The following is a 15,687-nucleotide window of genomic DNA, read 5'->3' as shown; positions in this document are numbered from 1 at the left end:
AAGTAATCAAATTTCAGAAATTATCTCACCCTCAGATCTTTCTTGTTCCTTCTCAGCTTGTAAAAAGGAGAGAGCAGGTATATTAATATTGACGATGGGGTTGATGGCAGCCTCCTATTGTGCTGTCCTTCTTAGGATGACTTTGCTTTTCTAATTGGAGGCTATTTAGTCCAAAGAAATAAAATTCTAATGATTAAATAGACTCTGAGGCAATACAGTTCGCTAATAGAAGAAATATTTGGAGGCAAGAATGTCTCTTTCTGGCTCTTTAAAACATACCTGGTAGGCCCAGCCAGTGTGGCTCAGTGGTTGAGCATCGACCCATGAACCAAGAGGTCACTTGTTCGATTCCAGGTCAGGGCACAGGCCCAGGTTGCGGGCTCAATTCCCAGTAGGGGGTGTACAGGAGGCAGCCCATTGATGATATTTCTCTCTCAATGATTCTCTCTCTCTAAAATTAATAAAAACATATTTTTTAAAAAAACATACCTGGTAGATCACTGTACTAACAATAGTCCTACTAACAAATTTGCTTTTGTTTAATAACTTGTCCCACAGGGATCTTCCCATGGTTACATGTACACCTCAGTCTTTCTATATACAATTTGCATCTCAATCATCCCTGCTTATGTGGTCTGTATGATGAGGTACAAGGAAACCACAACCAGGAAAGGGAGTGCTAAGAGTCCCTGAAATTTTTTCTAACCTTCTCATAGCTCAAGGTCAACTCTTGGTTACATTGCTGTAAAAAGGATAACAGTATGAATGTAAAACCAAAACCATTAGCCGATCAACCATTAGCCTTAGGGAGAAAAGTGGGTCCTGACATGTAGGCAGCAGTAGGGGGAAATCTATCCAGAGACTACCCAGCATTCTTGCCCAGTGACTACTGCGACCTGCCTCCTGGCGTGCCCCATCAAGACCAGAAGATGGCTTTGGCTCCGGCACTCTGCAATGCCCTAGGATGGGGGCTTAGCAGCTTTCAGTAGACCCTTATCACTCATCTCCTACTGTTAGGAAATCGGAAGTGTTCAGCTCTTCCCACTTTGAAAATGGTAAAGAAGAGGGGAATCTTTTTGTTCTCTTCCGGCTAGAATTACAGGATTTCAGCCTTTAAACAAGATAATTAAGTAACAATTCCGGTGCTTGCTCATGGGCCAGAGAAACTTACTCCCATTATGCCCTATTGCTAACATACTTTTTCAGACATGACACTGGCTTCTTTTCCACCCATGCCTTGTAAGGTTAAACAGAGAAAGACCATGAAATGCCAGAGATGTGAGGGAGTCAATTGGCCACTTTTACATCCTTTGTTTTAGAATGGAAGTTCCTGCTGACCTTAATGCACAGCCAAGTAAGTGTCCCGGTGGCAGTAGAAAGAGCCCTCTGCCTGGGAGATAAAATTCTGGTCTTGAGAGCATGTCTTTCTGTCAATAGCTGTGTGACTTGGGATTGGTCCCTTTTAAATTTTACTTTCTTATTTATAAAACAGAATTAATATTTTTTTCTACCTACCTTAAATTCTTGTGAGGCTCAAATAAGGTAATAGGTACACAGATGCTTTGCAGATAAAGAGGCTTATAAGTGCACATAGCATTGCTTTATTGCACAGCATTTTATGTCTGGGCTGTACTGTAGCTGCATATTTTATCTTAACTAAAACCCGTCCCCTGTTCATGAAGGGCTGTGTAGAGAAGGGAAACCAAAATCAGAAAAGAGATGATTTCCCCAGAGCTACAGGGGAAATTCAAAGCTGAAAAGTAATTGTTAATAGATCGTAATTTACCTATGAATATTTTAATGATGAATTTCACCAGAAATTAATTGCATTTAATTATTAAATTCTCTACATGGCTTTTGGAGAAGAAATCCTGCCTGTCAGGATCTGCCATCTCAATCTCATTTCTTTCTAACCTCAGCAGAAATCATAATCTCTGTTGACTCTGGTCCACACATGTGACAGTAGGTTGTATGCATGAAACATTACAAGGAACCAGTCATTCTCCTCCTGGATTTCTTTCAGTAGTGAAGTAGAATTCTAGAGCAAATGAATAGATGTAAGCGAGGACATAAAAGGGTACACGAACAGAGGTAGGTCTGTATTTCATCTTCTATTTTCTCATCGGCTGATCAGTGGGGATATTTCTGTGAGGGCATGTGGCTCTCCATGTTACCCCTAGGAATCTCTTCACTTCAGTTCAAAAATAAATGGGAATCCAAGATGGGAGGGAAAGTAGTTCCCCTGGAGCCCCTTTTTAAATGATTTAGTGAAGTCAAGTGTGTATTGTATTTTCATTTAATCTTTTTCCGTCTTTGCTCTTTTTTTCTCCCCAAAATATCTAATATCAAAACAGAAAGTACCGCCTTTGAGAGAGGAAGAGCATACCTGGACTGGTTAGATTACAGAGGGGATTTAACACTGTAATTGAGATCTCTCTCCATCTCCACTTGAGTCTGATCTGTAAGAGGAAATGAAATCAATAGCAAAAGATATTTAGATTAGACATAATAAAAGGCACAAAGGTTTTCTAAATATTGGCAGAAAGTCTTAACTATCCTTGGGTTCATGTTTGTCAAACATGGTTTGGCACAGACTTTTGATAGATAGGATATTGGACTAAACCTATGTGTAAGGACCTCTGAGTCTAAATCTTCAATATTTTTTTATTTGTTTAAGAGACTTCTATATTACACTAATATGTTGTTATGGTGTGTGGTGTGTGTTTTTTTTAAAACTGAATCAATGGAAGTTAATTTAGAGGATTTTTTTTTAAAAAAAATGTTACCCATTAAACTACCAGCTCTGAGGTAATAAGGACTGCAATTTCTTTGCACCATTTTTACCCACAAATAAGGAAGCATACAGCTGGCAGAAGTAATGCCATTCCCAAAACAGAGGGAAAGCTGCAGGTTCTGCTTTCTTGAGATATAATTCATATACCATATAATTCACCCATTTATAATGTGCAATTAATATCTTTTTTTGTATGTTCACAGATATGCAGCCATCACCAAAATCAATTTTAGGACATTTTTATCACACCTAAAGAAACCTTATACTCATTACCAGTCAGACAATCACTGATCTACCTTTTTCTCTTTAAGGATTTACTTATTTTGGACATTTCTTATAAGTGAAATTACACAACATTTTTCAGCACATAAAAAATGATCTAGCCAACCATGAAAGGACATGGAGAAACCTTAAATGCATATTATGAAATGAAAGAAACCAATCTGAAAACTCTACATGCAATATATTCCCAACTATAGTTGGCAACATATAAAGTTGGAGTTTAAATTTCATGGCTCCACAGATTTTTTTCTCTAAATACTATAATTGTATTATGTGTTAATCAACTGTTTATGTTATTGGTAAGGCTTCTGGTCAACAGTAAACAGTTGGGGGGAACCCTTGCTCCTAACCCCCGCATTGTTCACAGGTCAACTGTATATGACATTCTGGAAAAGTCAAAACTGTGGAGACAGTAAGATAAGTGGTTGCCAGGGGTGAGCCGGGAGGGAGGAATGAATAGGCAGAGCACAGAGGATTTTTAGGGCAGTGGTTAGAGTGTCGGCCTGTGCACTGAAGGGTCGTGGGTTTGAATCCTGGTTAAGGGTACAAGGGTATGGTTGGGGCACATGCCAGAGGCAACCAATCAATGTGTCTCTTTTCTCCCCTCCCCTCCCCTCCCCTCCCCTCCCCTCCCCTCCCCTCCCCTCCCCTCCTCTCCTCTCTCTTCCCCTTTATCATTCTCTTTCACTCTCTCTCTCTAAAAAAAAAAAAAAAGGCAATGGAAAAAATGTCCTCGGGTGAGGATTAACAAAAAATAAATAAAAAATTTTCAGCTTTCTCTTTCACTATGCATTGATTTTTTTCACCTTCCTAAGCAACTCATTTTTATCAGATCTGTTCAAACAAATCTAGATCCTTCACTTTTCTTTGAACACACAGCGGTTTGCTTCTCAGGAAGGTTAATTATTGCTGACATCCTGACAAGAATATGAAGATGCAAATCGCCAGGTGTTGTCATTGCACAAAGTAGAAGTCACTGATGCTGAACTAAGTCAAACCCTTCTGACCAGCAGCTACTTGAGTAAGTTTCTGAAAGTGAGCTTGGCTTTACTGTGTGCATTTCCCTGAAGCTACTTAGAAATGCTGAGGAAAGATGGTGGTTTCCCTAACTTCAGTTCCATGGACATCTGTAGTCGACATGTTGTAGCCTGTGGTGATTGCTTTCTGAAAATGGAGGTGAGGGAATTCAGAAATCAATAACATGTTTTGTTAAAGCCATACAATATGCATGTTCTTAAGGCGACAGCTCAACAGGATGGTAATGAATGTTTGCCCTTGTCAGGGATCAAGTGTCTGCCATCTTTCAGACAAAAAGTGAATTAGGATCTTGGAATCTTGTGGTTCAAATAAATTAACTGAAACAATAATACCATTTCATCTGGATAAAGAAAGATACAAAAAAAAAAAAGTAAAGAAAATACCCCCCCTAAACACACACACACACCACAAACCAAAACCAAGAGTGGCTGGGATAATTGAGATTTGATTGCTTAATCAGAAACTAAGGAATATTTGTGGGTGTTCTGGAGCTGTGGTTTTAGTTCATAATGAACTAGGTTAGTCAATAGTTGCGAAATATACTCAGCATATAGCTCTCTTCACATGAGCTACTACTGTATATAGTTACCTTTTTATAATAGGTTGTCAAATGAGAAAGTCATATATATATATATATATATATATATATATATATATATCCTATCTAATAAAAGAGAAAAATGGTAATTGGCGTACGACGATACCCTTTTCATTGGCTAATCAGGGCTATATGCAAATTAACTGCCAACTAAGATTGGCAGTTAACTGCCAACAAGATGGCGGTTAATTTGCATATGTAGGCACAATGCAGGGAGGCGAAAGGGAAAGCAGGAAGAAGCCCCCTGCCACTGACAGTGATCGGAAACCCAGGGGGGAGCTAAGAGCTGGGGGGGCAGGGCAAAGGCGGCCCTGGGGCCGCCTTTGCCCTGCCCCCCAGCCATGATCGGAGAATCAGGCGCCTTTGCCACCCTGGCCAGTGATAGCAGGAAGTAGGGGTGGAGCCAGTGATAGGAGCTGGGCACGGTCGAAGCTGGCAGTCCCGGGAGCTAGGGGTCCCTTGCCTGGGCCTAAAGCGAAGCCCACGATCGCGGGGCCGCTGCAGCTGCAGGTTCCCACTGCCCGGGGCCGGACGCCTAGGCCAGAGGCGTTAGGCCTGGGCAGGGGCGGAGCCTGCAACCGTGAGGAGCTGGGGGTCCCCTGCCCAGGCCTGACACCTCGGCCAGAGGCCTCAGGCCTGGTCAAGGGGCCGATCCGGTGATTGGTGATTGGAGGGTGATGAGGGTCAACTCCTCTGGCCGAGGCGTCAGGCCTGGGCTGGGGGCGGAGCTGGGGATTGGGGGGATATGATGGTCCCCTTGCCCAGGCCTGAAGCCTGGGTCAGAGGCGTCAGGCTTGGGCAGGGGGTGGAGCAAGCGATCAGAGGGAGATGGGGGTCCCCTGCCCAGGCATGATTCCTGAGCCAGAGGCCTCAGGCCTGGGCGGGGGCCAGAGCCAGTGATCAGGGGTGGATGGGGGTCCCCTGTCAAAGCCTGACACCTCTGGCGGAGGCGTCAGGCCTGGGCAAGGGGCCGATCAGGCGATCGGAGGGTGATGGGGGTCTACGCCTCTGGCCGAGGCATCAGGCCTGGGCTGGGGGCAGAACCAGTGATGGGGGGAAATGAGGGTCCCCTGCCCAGGCCTGATGCCTCTGTCAGAGGCGTCAGGCCTGGGCAAGGGGGGCCGATCCTGCGATTGGAGGGTGATGGGGGTCAACGCCTGAGGGTTCCCAGTATGTGAGAGGGGGCAGGCTGGGCTGAGGGACACTCCCCCCCGCCACACACACACACACACACACCCAGTGCACGAATTTCGTGCACCGGGCCCCTAGTATGTATGTATGTGTATGTATGTGTGTGTATGTATATGTGTATATATATATATATATATATATATATATATATATATATATATCTACATATATATATATAATTTGATTTATGCTGTATAGCAGACTATTATCCCAATTAAACGGTAATTAGAAGGAAAAATTATTGGGTTTATGTTTTTCTGTTTATGTTAGTTATAAAATTGACTTTTGAAGCCTTTTAAGAAACATATACTATTTTGAATTCCTTTGTTTTAGCTAATCTGTCTTTTCAGACTTTGTACTGTACTGATAGACATAGAACTGACATAGAAGTACTCTATAATTTTAAAGAATATTTCAATTTTCATATTATATCAGTTAAATGCTTTTAGCTGCAGGTACAGAAATTTCCAACTCAACTGGCTTAAACAATATGGAATAAATCATTGCACATAACAAAAAGTCTAGAACCAGTGAATTCTTTGACTCCATGACATCATTCAAGATCCAAATCTTTTGTCTTTCTGCTCTGCCAGCCTCAGCTTTTTTTGCCTCATTCTCTGATCTCTCATGGTTTCAAGTTGGCTGTAGCAACTTTGAGGTGTCACATATTTAACATAGCAGAAGGAAAACGGTTTCTTAGGGTCTTCCAGTAGGTTTTTCTTCACACCTCGTTGTCCAGACTGGGTCACCTGCCCATAAATAAACCATTTAAGGCAAGGGGGGGCTGTGTCCACCATGATGCACTTAGACCAATGAAGACGGTAGCCTGAATCACATGGGTGGTGGTTAGGACCCCAGGGAAAGGTGGATATTTCAACATAAAAATTAGAGTGCTATTTGCAATGAAGAATGGGAGAATGCCAATGAGATGTGCACAACAAAATTTGACATATAGGGATCTCCTAAGCTCAAATTAAAAAACCCTTTATGGAAGATAAACAATCCAATCAAAAAATGGGCAAAGGACCTAAATAGACACCTTTCAAAAGAGGACATCCAGAAAGCCAAGAGACATATGAAAACATGCTCAAAGTCACTAATCATCCGAGAGATGCAAATCAAAACAGCAATGAGGTACCATCTCACACCTGTCAGACTGGCTATCATCAACAAATCAACAAACGACAAGTGCTGGAGAGGATGTGGAGAAAAAGGAACACTTGTGCACTGCTGGTGGGAATGCAGACTGGTGCAGCCACTATGGAAGACAGTATGGAGTTTCCTTAAAAAACTGAAAATGGAACTCCCATTTGACCCTGTGATCCCACTTCTAGGAATATATCCCAAGAAACCAGAAACACCAATCAGAAAGGATATATGCACCCCTATGTTCATAGCAGCACAATTCACCATAGCTAAGATCTGGAAACAGCCTAAGTGCCCATCAGTAGATGAATGGATTAGAAAACTGTGGTACATCTACACGATGGAATACTATGCTGCTCTAAAAAGGAAGGAACTCTTACCATTTGCAACGTCATGGATGGAACTGGAGAGCATTATGCTAAGTGAAATAAGCCAGTCAATAAAGGAAAAATACCACATGATCTCACTCATTCGTGGACAATAGAGACCATTATAAACTTTTGAACAATAATAGATACAGAGGCAGAGCTGCCTCAAACAGATTGTCGAGCTGCAGCGGGAAGGCCGGGGAGGGTTGGGGGGCAGGAGGTAGGGGGGTAAGAGATCAACTAAAGGACTTGTATGCATGCATATAAGCATAACCAATGGACATAAGACACTGGGGGATAGGGGAGGCTAGGGGACTTTTTAGGGCGGGGGGATAAAATGGATACATATGTAATACCCTTTGTAATACTTTAAGCAATAAAAAAAAACAAAAAAAAACAAAAGAAAACAAAACCAAAACAGGGAAAACCTTTGCCCTACCCATTGTGACTAACTTGGTTGAGCATCGTCCCATGCATCAAAAGGTCACCTGTTCAATTCCAGGTCTGGATACATGCCCAGGTTGTGGGTTCAACAAAAGGCAACTGATGAATCTCACCGTTTGTGATTGACATACCTCTCACATGGATGTTTCTTTCTTTTTCCCTCTGTTTTTCTATCTCTGAAATCAATAAAACTGTATTTAAAAACCCAAATAAATAAAACAGGTAAAACCCTTAAAAAAAAAAAATAAAAATAAAAAAAAAATAAAAAACCCTTTATGGCCCTAGCTGGTGTGCTCAGTGGTTAGAGCATCAGCCTGTGTACGGAAGGGTCATTGGTTCGATTCCTGGTCAAGGGCATGAACCTGGGTTGCAGGTTCTATCATCTTTCTCTCTCTTGCCTTCCCTCCCTTCCTTACACACTCTTTAAAAAAAAAAATCAAAAGAAAAAATATCCTTGGGTAAGATTAACAACAAAAACACCCCAAAAAACCTTTATGTAGGATATTTAAATTCTATGCCTGTGTCAAATTGCAGTCCTGGAAACTTTATTCTCTCACTACATGCATGCAGTTTGTTCTGCATAGAAACCTGGTCAGGGCTGACCTCCAACCTGGAGACTAGGATCCAGTGCAGTCTTAAGAAATGGGGAGGGTGGCATAGTCAGAGGCTAGCAGAGCCCCCAGGAAATGGAAGCAGAGCTGTAAATCCCCAAGGAACAGGTTTGAGCAGAGGTGTCACAAATTTAGGCTGTGTGTGTGAGGTCCAGCGGAGATTAGGTTGCACCGAACGTGATGTCAGGGCTCTTTGAGAAATGCAGAGTGGATTCAGCGAGTGTTCCAGACCAATACCTGCAAAACCAGGTTGCAAGTGGGCCCAGAGCCAGCGGACTGGGCACAGTGCTGGGCTCTTGTGATGCTGACCTCCCCACTGGCTCCTTTGGCTCTCAGTGCACTTGGGGATGGTGTTGGTAGAGCATGCAGTTAATGGATGCTCATTTGGAAAGTAGTACCAAAGCTCAGGCGGGGCAGGAATTACATAAATGGAACATTAAATTGTGGTTTTGTTTATGTGATGTATGCTCTTTTCTTTTATGGTGGGTCAGTATAAGAAATAGTCATATGATTTCTACATTGAATATAAAACTTTTGTTGTCCCTTCTGCTCTTCACTTTTCTCCTAGTTCTTATGTGACTTGTTCCTTCAGGTCTTCTCCTCTGAGAGTTTTTCCCTGAGCCCTCACCCCTGGCTCTCAACCCCCCTCTCCAACCCCCACCTTCCTTTTTTTCCATCATAGTCCTTATTGCTGCTGGAAGATTTATTTACTGTATCGTCTCCCCACTCGAAGTAGGCTGCAGGAAGATGGGGACTTTGCTCTCGTGTTATGCTATATTATCTCCAGTACCAAGAATGTACTTTTTCCTATACATTTATATGTTTAATATACATATTTAGATTTGTACCTTTTGTCATTAATAGTGAGAGAAGTTGTGTATGTGTGTGTGTGTGTGTGCGCGCATTTTTACATACATAAATGGAATGATGTTGGTTCTGTTTCTTTTGCTTAACAGTTTCTTAAGGAGACCTTTCCATATTAGTGTATATATTTCTGTCATGTAACTTTTTTTTGTTAATCCTCACCTGAGGATATTTTTTTCATTGATTTTTAGAGAGAATGGAAAGGAGGGAAGCCACACACACACACACACACACACACACACACACACACACACGCACACATACACACACATGCACGCACACACACAGAGAGACTGAGAAACAGCCACGTGAGAGAGACACATCAATTGGCTGCCTCCCGCACACACCCCGACCAGGGATGGAGGACGAACCCGCAACCCGGGTACCTGCCCCTGACCTATCAAATCCAAGACCCTGCGGTGCAAGGGTCTATGCTCTACCCACTGAGACCCACCGGCCAGAGCAAAGTCCCCTCTTTCCTATTCTGAAAACAGACTGTGGCCAAAGTCATCATTGATGCGGTTTCTGCGATATATGTTGATGTTAACTGGGCAGGATGAGTCTATGATGACAGCATGTGGTATATTAGGAACTGGGAGCATTTGAGAGAAATTACTTCTCATCTTTTTCTTAAATTGTATGGAAAGTACATTGTGTTCCTGATCTAAAGGGGAAATAAACAAACATCCTCTTTCTCCCCTTTCAAGTGATTGAGATAAATTAAATTATGCTCTCTAAGCAAACCTCTGCTTGACTCTAGGATGGTATTCACCAGTCCATCAAAACCGTTCTTGTCAAGGTCAACAGTGACCTCATTGTTACTCAATCTGATAGTCAATTATTAGTCTTTTTCCGCCTAACAGTGAATGTTCTTCCAAAGCATGCTTTTAAATAGTTATACAAATACTTTAAAAGTATAAAACACCGTAAAATGTACCACCATGATGTCATTATTCCTTCTTTGATAAGCTGACCGTGTGCTTTAAAAGATTTTTAATTCTTCCCTTTTTCTATAGGGGATATGGTCTCAAAGTACCGAGACCCTTTGATCCACACGTTCCTGAGAGGAGTGAGAGACCCAGATAGTGCTCACAGGGCCAGCAGCTTATCCAACCTTGGAGAATTGTGCCAGAGGCTGGACTTTCTGCTGGGCTCCGTGGTTCATGAGGTACTTCATGTTGATTCTTCTCTAAAGCTTTTTTTCATTTGGACCTATGAATATGTTGGGATTGGCAGTCACAAGACCTGTGTTCTTTTTCCAGGTCAGGTAAGTTATTTAACCTCCCTCGTCCTCACTAGTATGACACATATATTAAAAGTGGTGCCCAGCCAGTGTGGTTCAATGGTTGAGCATCAACCTAGGAACCAGAAGGTCACGGTTCGATTCCTGGTCAGGGCACATGCCTGGATTGCAGGCTCAATCCCCAGTAGGGAGCATGCAGGAGGCAGCTGATCAATGATTCTCTCCCATCATTGATGTTTCTGTCTCTCACTCTCCCTTTCTGTCTTTGAAATCAATAAAAAACACATATTAAATATATATATATGTGTATATATATATATGTGTGTGTGTGTGTGTGTGTGTGTGTGTGTGTATACACGTATATATATAGTTATATTACTAAAAATTTTTAATTTCAAGAGGAATTATTATAAAAAATCCAAGATAGATTGCCCCGGTGAGGCTGAGACAGCCCTGGTGAGGCTGAGATGGCCCCGGTGAGACTGGGACGGCCCCTGTGAGGCTGGGACGGCCCCGGTGAGACTGGGACGGCCCCTGTGAGGCTGGGACGGCCCCGGTGAGATTGGGACGGCCCCGGTGAGGCTGGGACGGCCCCTGTGAGGCTGGGACGGCCCCGGTGAGACTGGGACGGCCCCTGTGAGGCTGGGACGGCCCCGGTGAGACTGGGACGGCCCCTGTGAGGCTGGGACGGCCCCTGTGAGGCTGGGACGGCCCCGGTGAGACTGGGACGGCCCCTGTGAGGCTGGGACGGCCCCTGTGAGACTGAGATGGCCCCTGGGAAGATGAGAAAAATACCACATGAACTCACTCATTTATCCTATCTAATAAAAGACAAATAGGGTAATTAACCGTACCTCTGATACGCTTCCCATTGGGTAATCAGGACAATATGCAAATTAACTGCCAACCAAGATGGTTAACCGCCAACAAAGATGGCGGCTAATTTGCATACTGCAGGCAGGGCGGGACAGCACCATCCCGCCTGCCCCGCTGCCATCCGGGCCTGCTATTTGCAACCCGGGCGGCAGGCGGCCCGTATGGGACCCGACCCAGGGCTGGCGGGCGGGACCACAGCGATCCGCCACTGGCCACGCCCACAAACGGCCCTCCCGCGGGGATCCGAGGCTGGTGGGTGCCAATGCACAGATCCGCCACCGGCCATGCCCACAAACGGCCCTCCCACGGGGATCTGAGGCTGGCAGTTGCTAATGCACCGATCTGCCAACACGCACACCCGGGCTGCCTTTGCCCTGCGCAAACTATGCAGCTGGGAAAGGGGAGTGGGGCCGCTGGGAACAGGGTGGGAACTTCCCAGGGTTTGCGTCAGGCAGCCGAGAGCAGAGTGCAAACTATGCAGCCAGGAGAGGGGTGAGGGTCCACTGAGAGCAGGGCGGGAACTTCCCGGGGTTTGTGTCAGGCAGCCCAGAGCAGAGTGTGAACTATCCCCACGGGTAGCTGCTTGCTCATTCACTTACTTGCTCATTCATTCACACATTCACTCACTCAGCAAACCCTCTCAGGTCCCTGGCACCAGGCCAGGCACTGAAGGTGAAGCAGGATAAGACAGAGCTATGTCCTCAAGATGTTAGTAATTCAGTAGGGCGAAGCAGGCACATGAACGAGGCAGTTGTATGCACAGATGCAGTGTACTGGGTTCGGTGAGGGCTGTAACTAACGCCAACTTTGTTCTCTTGATAAAATGGGGCCTCGGGAGCCAGGCTGCCCCAAGCCTGTACGCCTGTGCCTAGGCCAGGAGTGCCTGGGGTCCCGGAACATGACAGAGGGAGCAGATCGGGCTGAGGGGTCTGGCCCCACTCCTCACCCTCACCCCCGAGTGCACAAATTTTTGTGCACCGGGCTACTAGTGGATAATAAGGACCATTATAGACTGATGAACAAAAATGGATACAGAGGCAGAGCAGCATTGAGCAGACTGTCAAACTACAGTGGGAAGCCTGGGGAGAGTTAGGGGGGGGCGGGATAGGAGATCAACCGAAGGACTTGTATGCATGCATATGAGAATAACCAATGGACACAAGACACTGGGGGGTGGGGGAGGCCGGGGGAATGTCGGGGGGGGGGGGACGGAGACGTGTAATACTCTTTGTAATACTTTAAGAAATAAAAAAATTAAAAATTAAAAATAAATAAATAAAATAAAAAATAAAAAATCCAAGGTAACTAAGAGAATTGAAGAAACCTTGAGGAAGGACAGATGAAACTTCACTGGGGTCTCTGGAAATACACTCATGGATTATTCATTGACTTGAATTTATGGTATTTCCTGACTCCTGAGCTTTATATGCTTTGTTTTATTGATTGTAAAGGCTATTCTTATAATTAAATTCCAACTTAGGATTTTTAGGAAAGTTATGCACCAGTCATTTTCTCTCCTTGAACTCCTCTTGAGGGACATACCTGTATGCCCAACTTTTGTATCTTTTTAAAAATAACTTAGAAACAATGATTACTACTGACTTAAAACCTTCAATTGCTCTAATATACATGAACCATTAGGCACCTGATGTTTGGTTGTTTTAGCAAACCTCTTGTTGTTTAGCAATATCAACTTGTAACACCTAAGAAAAGGCCTTTGCGGGACTATATTTTTATGTCAGTTAAAGATTTCAGCTTATTATAACTTCTCTGGGTCAAATATTGAAATGGTTCCCACATTTTTTTCTGTTTACTTGGTTTCTTCATATGACTCAACCTAAGCTGAACCAGAAATCATGAACTGAAACCTATACAATTTTATTAGCCAATGTCACCCCAATAAATTCAATAAAATTTTAAGTAAAAATTTTGAAATCACCCAGATGTCCGTAGATGGGGAGTTTGTTTGTTTTTAGATTTTTTATTGATTTTTACAGAGAGAGGAAAGGAGAGAGAAAAAGAGAGAAACATCAATGTGAGAGAGAGACATTGGTTGCCTCCCACATGTGCCCCAACCAGGGCCAAGGATGGAACCTGTAACCCAGGTACATACCCTTGACCCGGAATCGAACCCATAACCCTTGCTTTTGTGGCCTTGAAAAGGAAGAGACTTGCCATATGAAAAAAAGCTACTGACAGGAAGGGTCATGTAGCTTCATCTTAATAGCATTTGCTTTTGACAGTGAAACTTCTGATTTGAAAAACCAGGTGTTTCCATCCCACATAATTTCTGTCTCTTCTTTTTAGATGTTCCTTCTTATGTACCATCCCACGCTTGCCATGTCATCAGTGCCAAGCCGGTCGCCTTGGCTGGACCACAAGTTAGAACATGATTGGACACCTGACAGTTTTAGTATTTCATTCATTGAATCCTCCTATAGTCAGACTGCTCTTGTCCATTCCCATGGAAAAAGTAGGATATTTGGCATGGCTCTTAAGTAGTTCTTCATTCACTTCTTCATTTAACAAATATTTATTGAGCATTTACTCTATGCCAGTTATGGGACTATAACCAAGCCATATGCGAGGAGGTGGGGATCCAAAGTTCCTGACCTCATGGAACTGACACTTAACAGAGGAGAGTTAGGTAATAAACAAGCAAGCAAGTACACAAATACGTACTGTGGTTGGATGGAATAAGTGCTACGGAGGTAAATTTAGAAAGGTAAGGGGCAGGAAGGGAGCTTGACCTTGTTTGTGAACTTGGATGAATAGGAAAAGCTTCAGTGATGAGTGACTTTGGAGCAAAGACCTGAGGAAGTAAGGGGCTGACCCAGGCAGCTACCTGGGGAGAGAGCATTCTTGGCAGAGGGAGCAGCAGTACAGAGGCCCTGAGGCCCGCTAACAGCAAGGCTAGTGTGGCTTGAGTGAAGAGGGTAAGGGAAGAAGTCAGAGAGTTATTGCAGTCCAAGTGGGCCTTGTAAGGACTTTGGCTTTTACTGTGAGTGAGATGGGAAGCCAAAGCAGAGGGATGAAGCGATCTAATTTATTTTAAACAATTATCGTGTGTTCTCTGATAGTTTTCTGTGTCTCTTAAAAGCTCTGGAAGTCTTCTAGTCTCAAGAATGCTTAGCCCCGGTGTGTACTGGGGGCGGGAAGGAACTTTAACCTTGGGAAAACCTGTCTTTGGCTGCAAATTGAAGGACTTCTCCTTCACTAGCATTTGTCATGTGCCAGGTATGTTAGAGGACACAGTAAAGGACCCAATCTCTCCCCCCAGGGAAACCTCAGGGGAGTGTGAAATACAGAGGAATGAATAGACAATGGACTAGAGGGATGACATAGTACAAGCACGGGGTGCTGAGCAACACGGAGCTGCGACCCTCAGTTAGAAATGCCAGGGCAGTGAGGACGTTACATTGATCAAGTGTTAGCCAGGCAGAGAAAGAGGAGAAGCGTAATCTGTTTTGATATAAAATTGAACAAAGTAGCCACCATAGGCTCTTCTACACGATCTGATCTGCGGGTCAGAGTTACAGCCCTCGGGCATCTGAAGAAAACCGTCCCCCCTGTTGGGTGGTCCAGATTTGTGGACTGTCTGTGCCGAGACAGTGCTTTCTGGTAGGGGAAGAATATCAAATGTAGGATCATCTCTTCCACATTCTCTGTACCGGGAATTCAGGTTTTTTCTCTCTGTCGATGTCAAGATTTAACCTGTTTGGAGAGCATTATTTACCCCAATTTCCTCTTGTTCTTGTCAAGAGCTATGTTACTTGAAACCAAATCTTGAGAAGTTCTTTATTCTTTATCACTTTCTATGAGAAGTAAATATGATTTAAGGCAACCACAGTGAGAGGCCCAACCTCAGTGCAGCAAATGAGATGTGCCCCAGGTGACAAGTGCAGGAGCATTCGCGTCTAATGTGGCGCCCACGCAGAGAATACGAAGCTCCCACCTCTGATCCCACTGCATGACCTGCATTTACTACCAGTTTTCCACAGTCAGTGCAGTTTCTAAGTGGCAGGGTGTGTGCAGGGTGAGGGCACGTAGACCCCTGAGACCAGGACTCAGGTGCATGTCCTGGGAAACCTGCAGGAAGCTGAAGTGGCCTCCGTGGTTCTCTTTCATGGCAGGTTAAATGAGCAAGCAGAGACCCACTGTGAATTAGAGACCCACTGCCTTTGCTGTTAAGGCTTCTTAGTTTACAAAACAGAGGGACAGATGGTCTAGTT

General features: G+C 44.1%; 1 protein-coding gene across 1 annotated transcript in view; it reads left to right on the top strand.

Moving 5' to 3' along the window:
* The window catches only part of TANGO6 (transport and golgi organization 6 homolog), a 150,912-nt gene that overhangs the window by 101,717 nt on the left and 33,508 nt on the right, over window positions 1-15,687 (top strand). Inside the window, exon 16 of the mRNA XM_059667636.1 lies at window positions 10,353-10,504. Coding sequence (XP_059523619.1) covers window positions 10,353-10,504 — 152 coding nt within the window. The remainder of the gene's footprint in view (window positions 1-10,352; window positions 10,505-15,687) is intronic.

The sequence above is a fragment of the Myotis daubentonii genome, chromosome 15 (assembly GCF_963259705.1).
Source record: "Myotis daubentonii chromosome 15, mMyoDau2.1, whole genome shotgun sequence".
Lineage (NCBI taxonomy): Eukaryota > Metazoa > Chordata > Mammalia > Chiroptera > Vespertilionidae > Myotis > Myotis daubentonii.
This window is presented reverse-complemented; position numbering and strand designations above follow the sequence as displayed.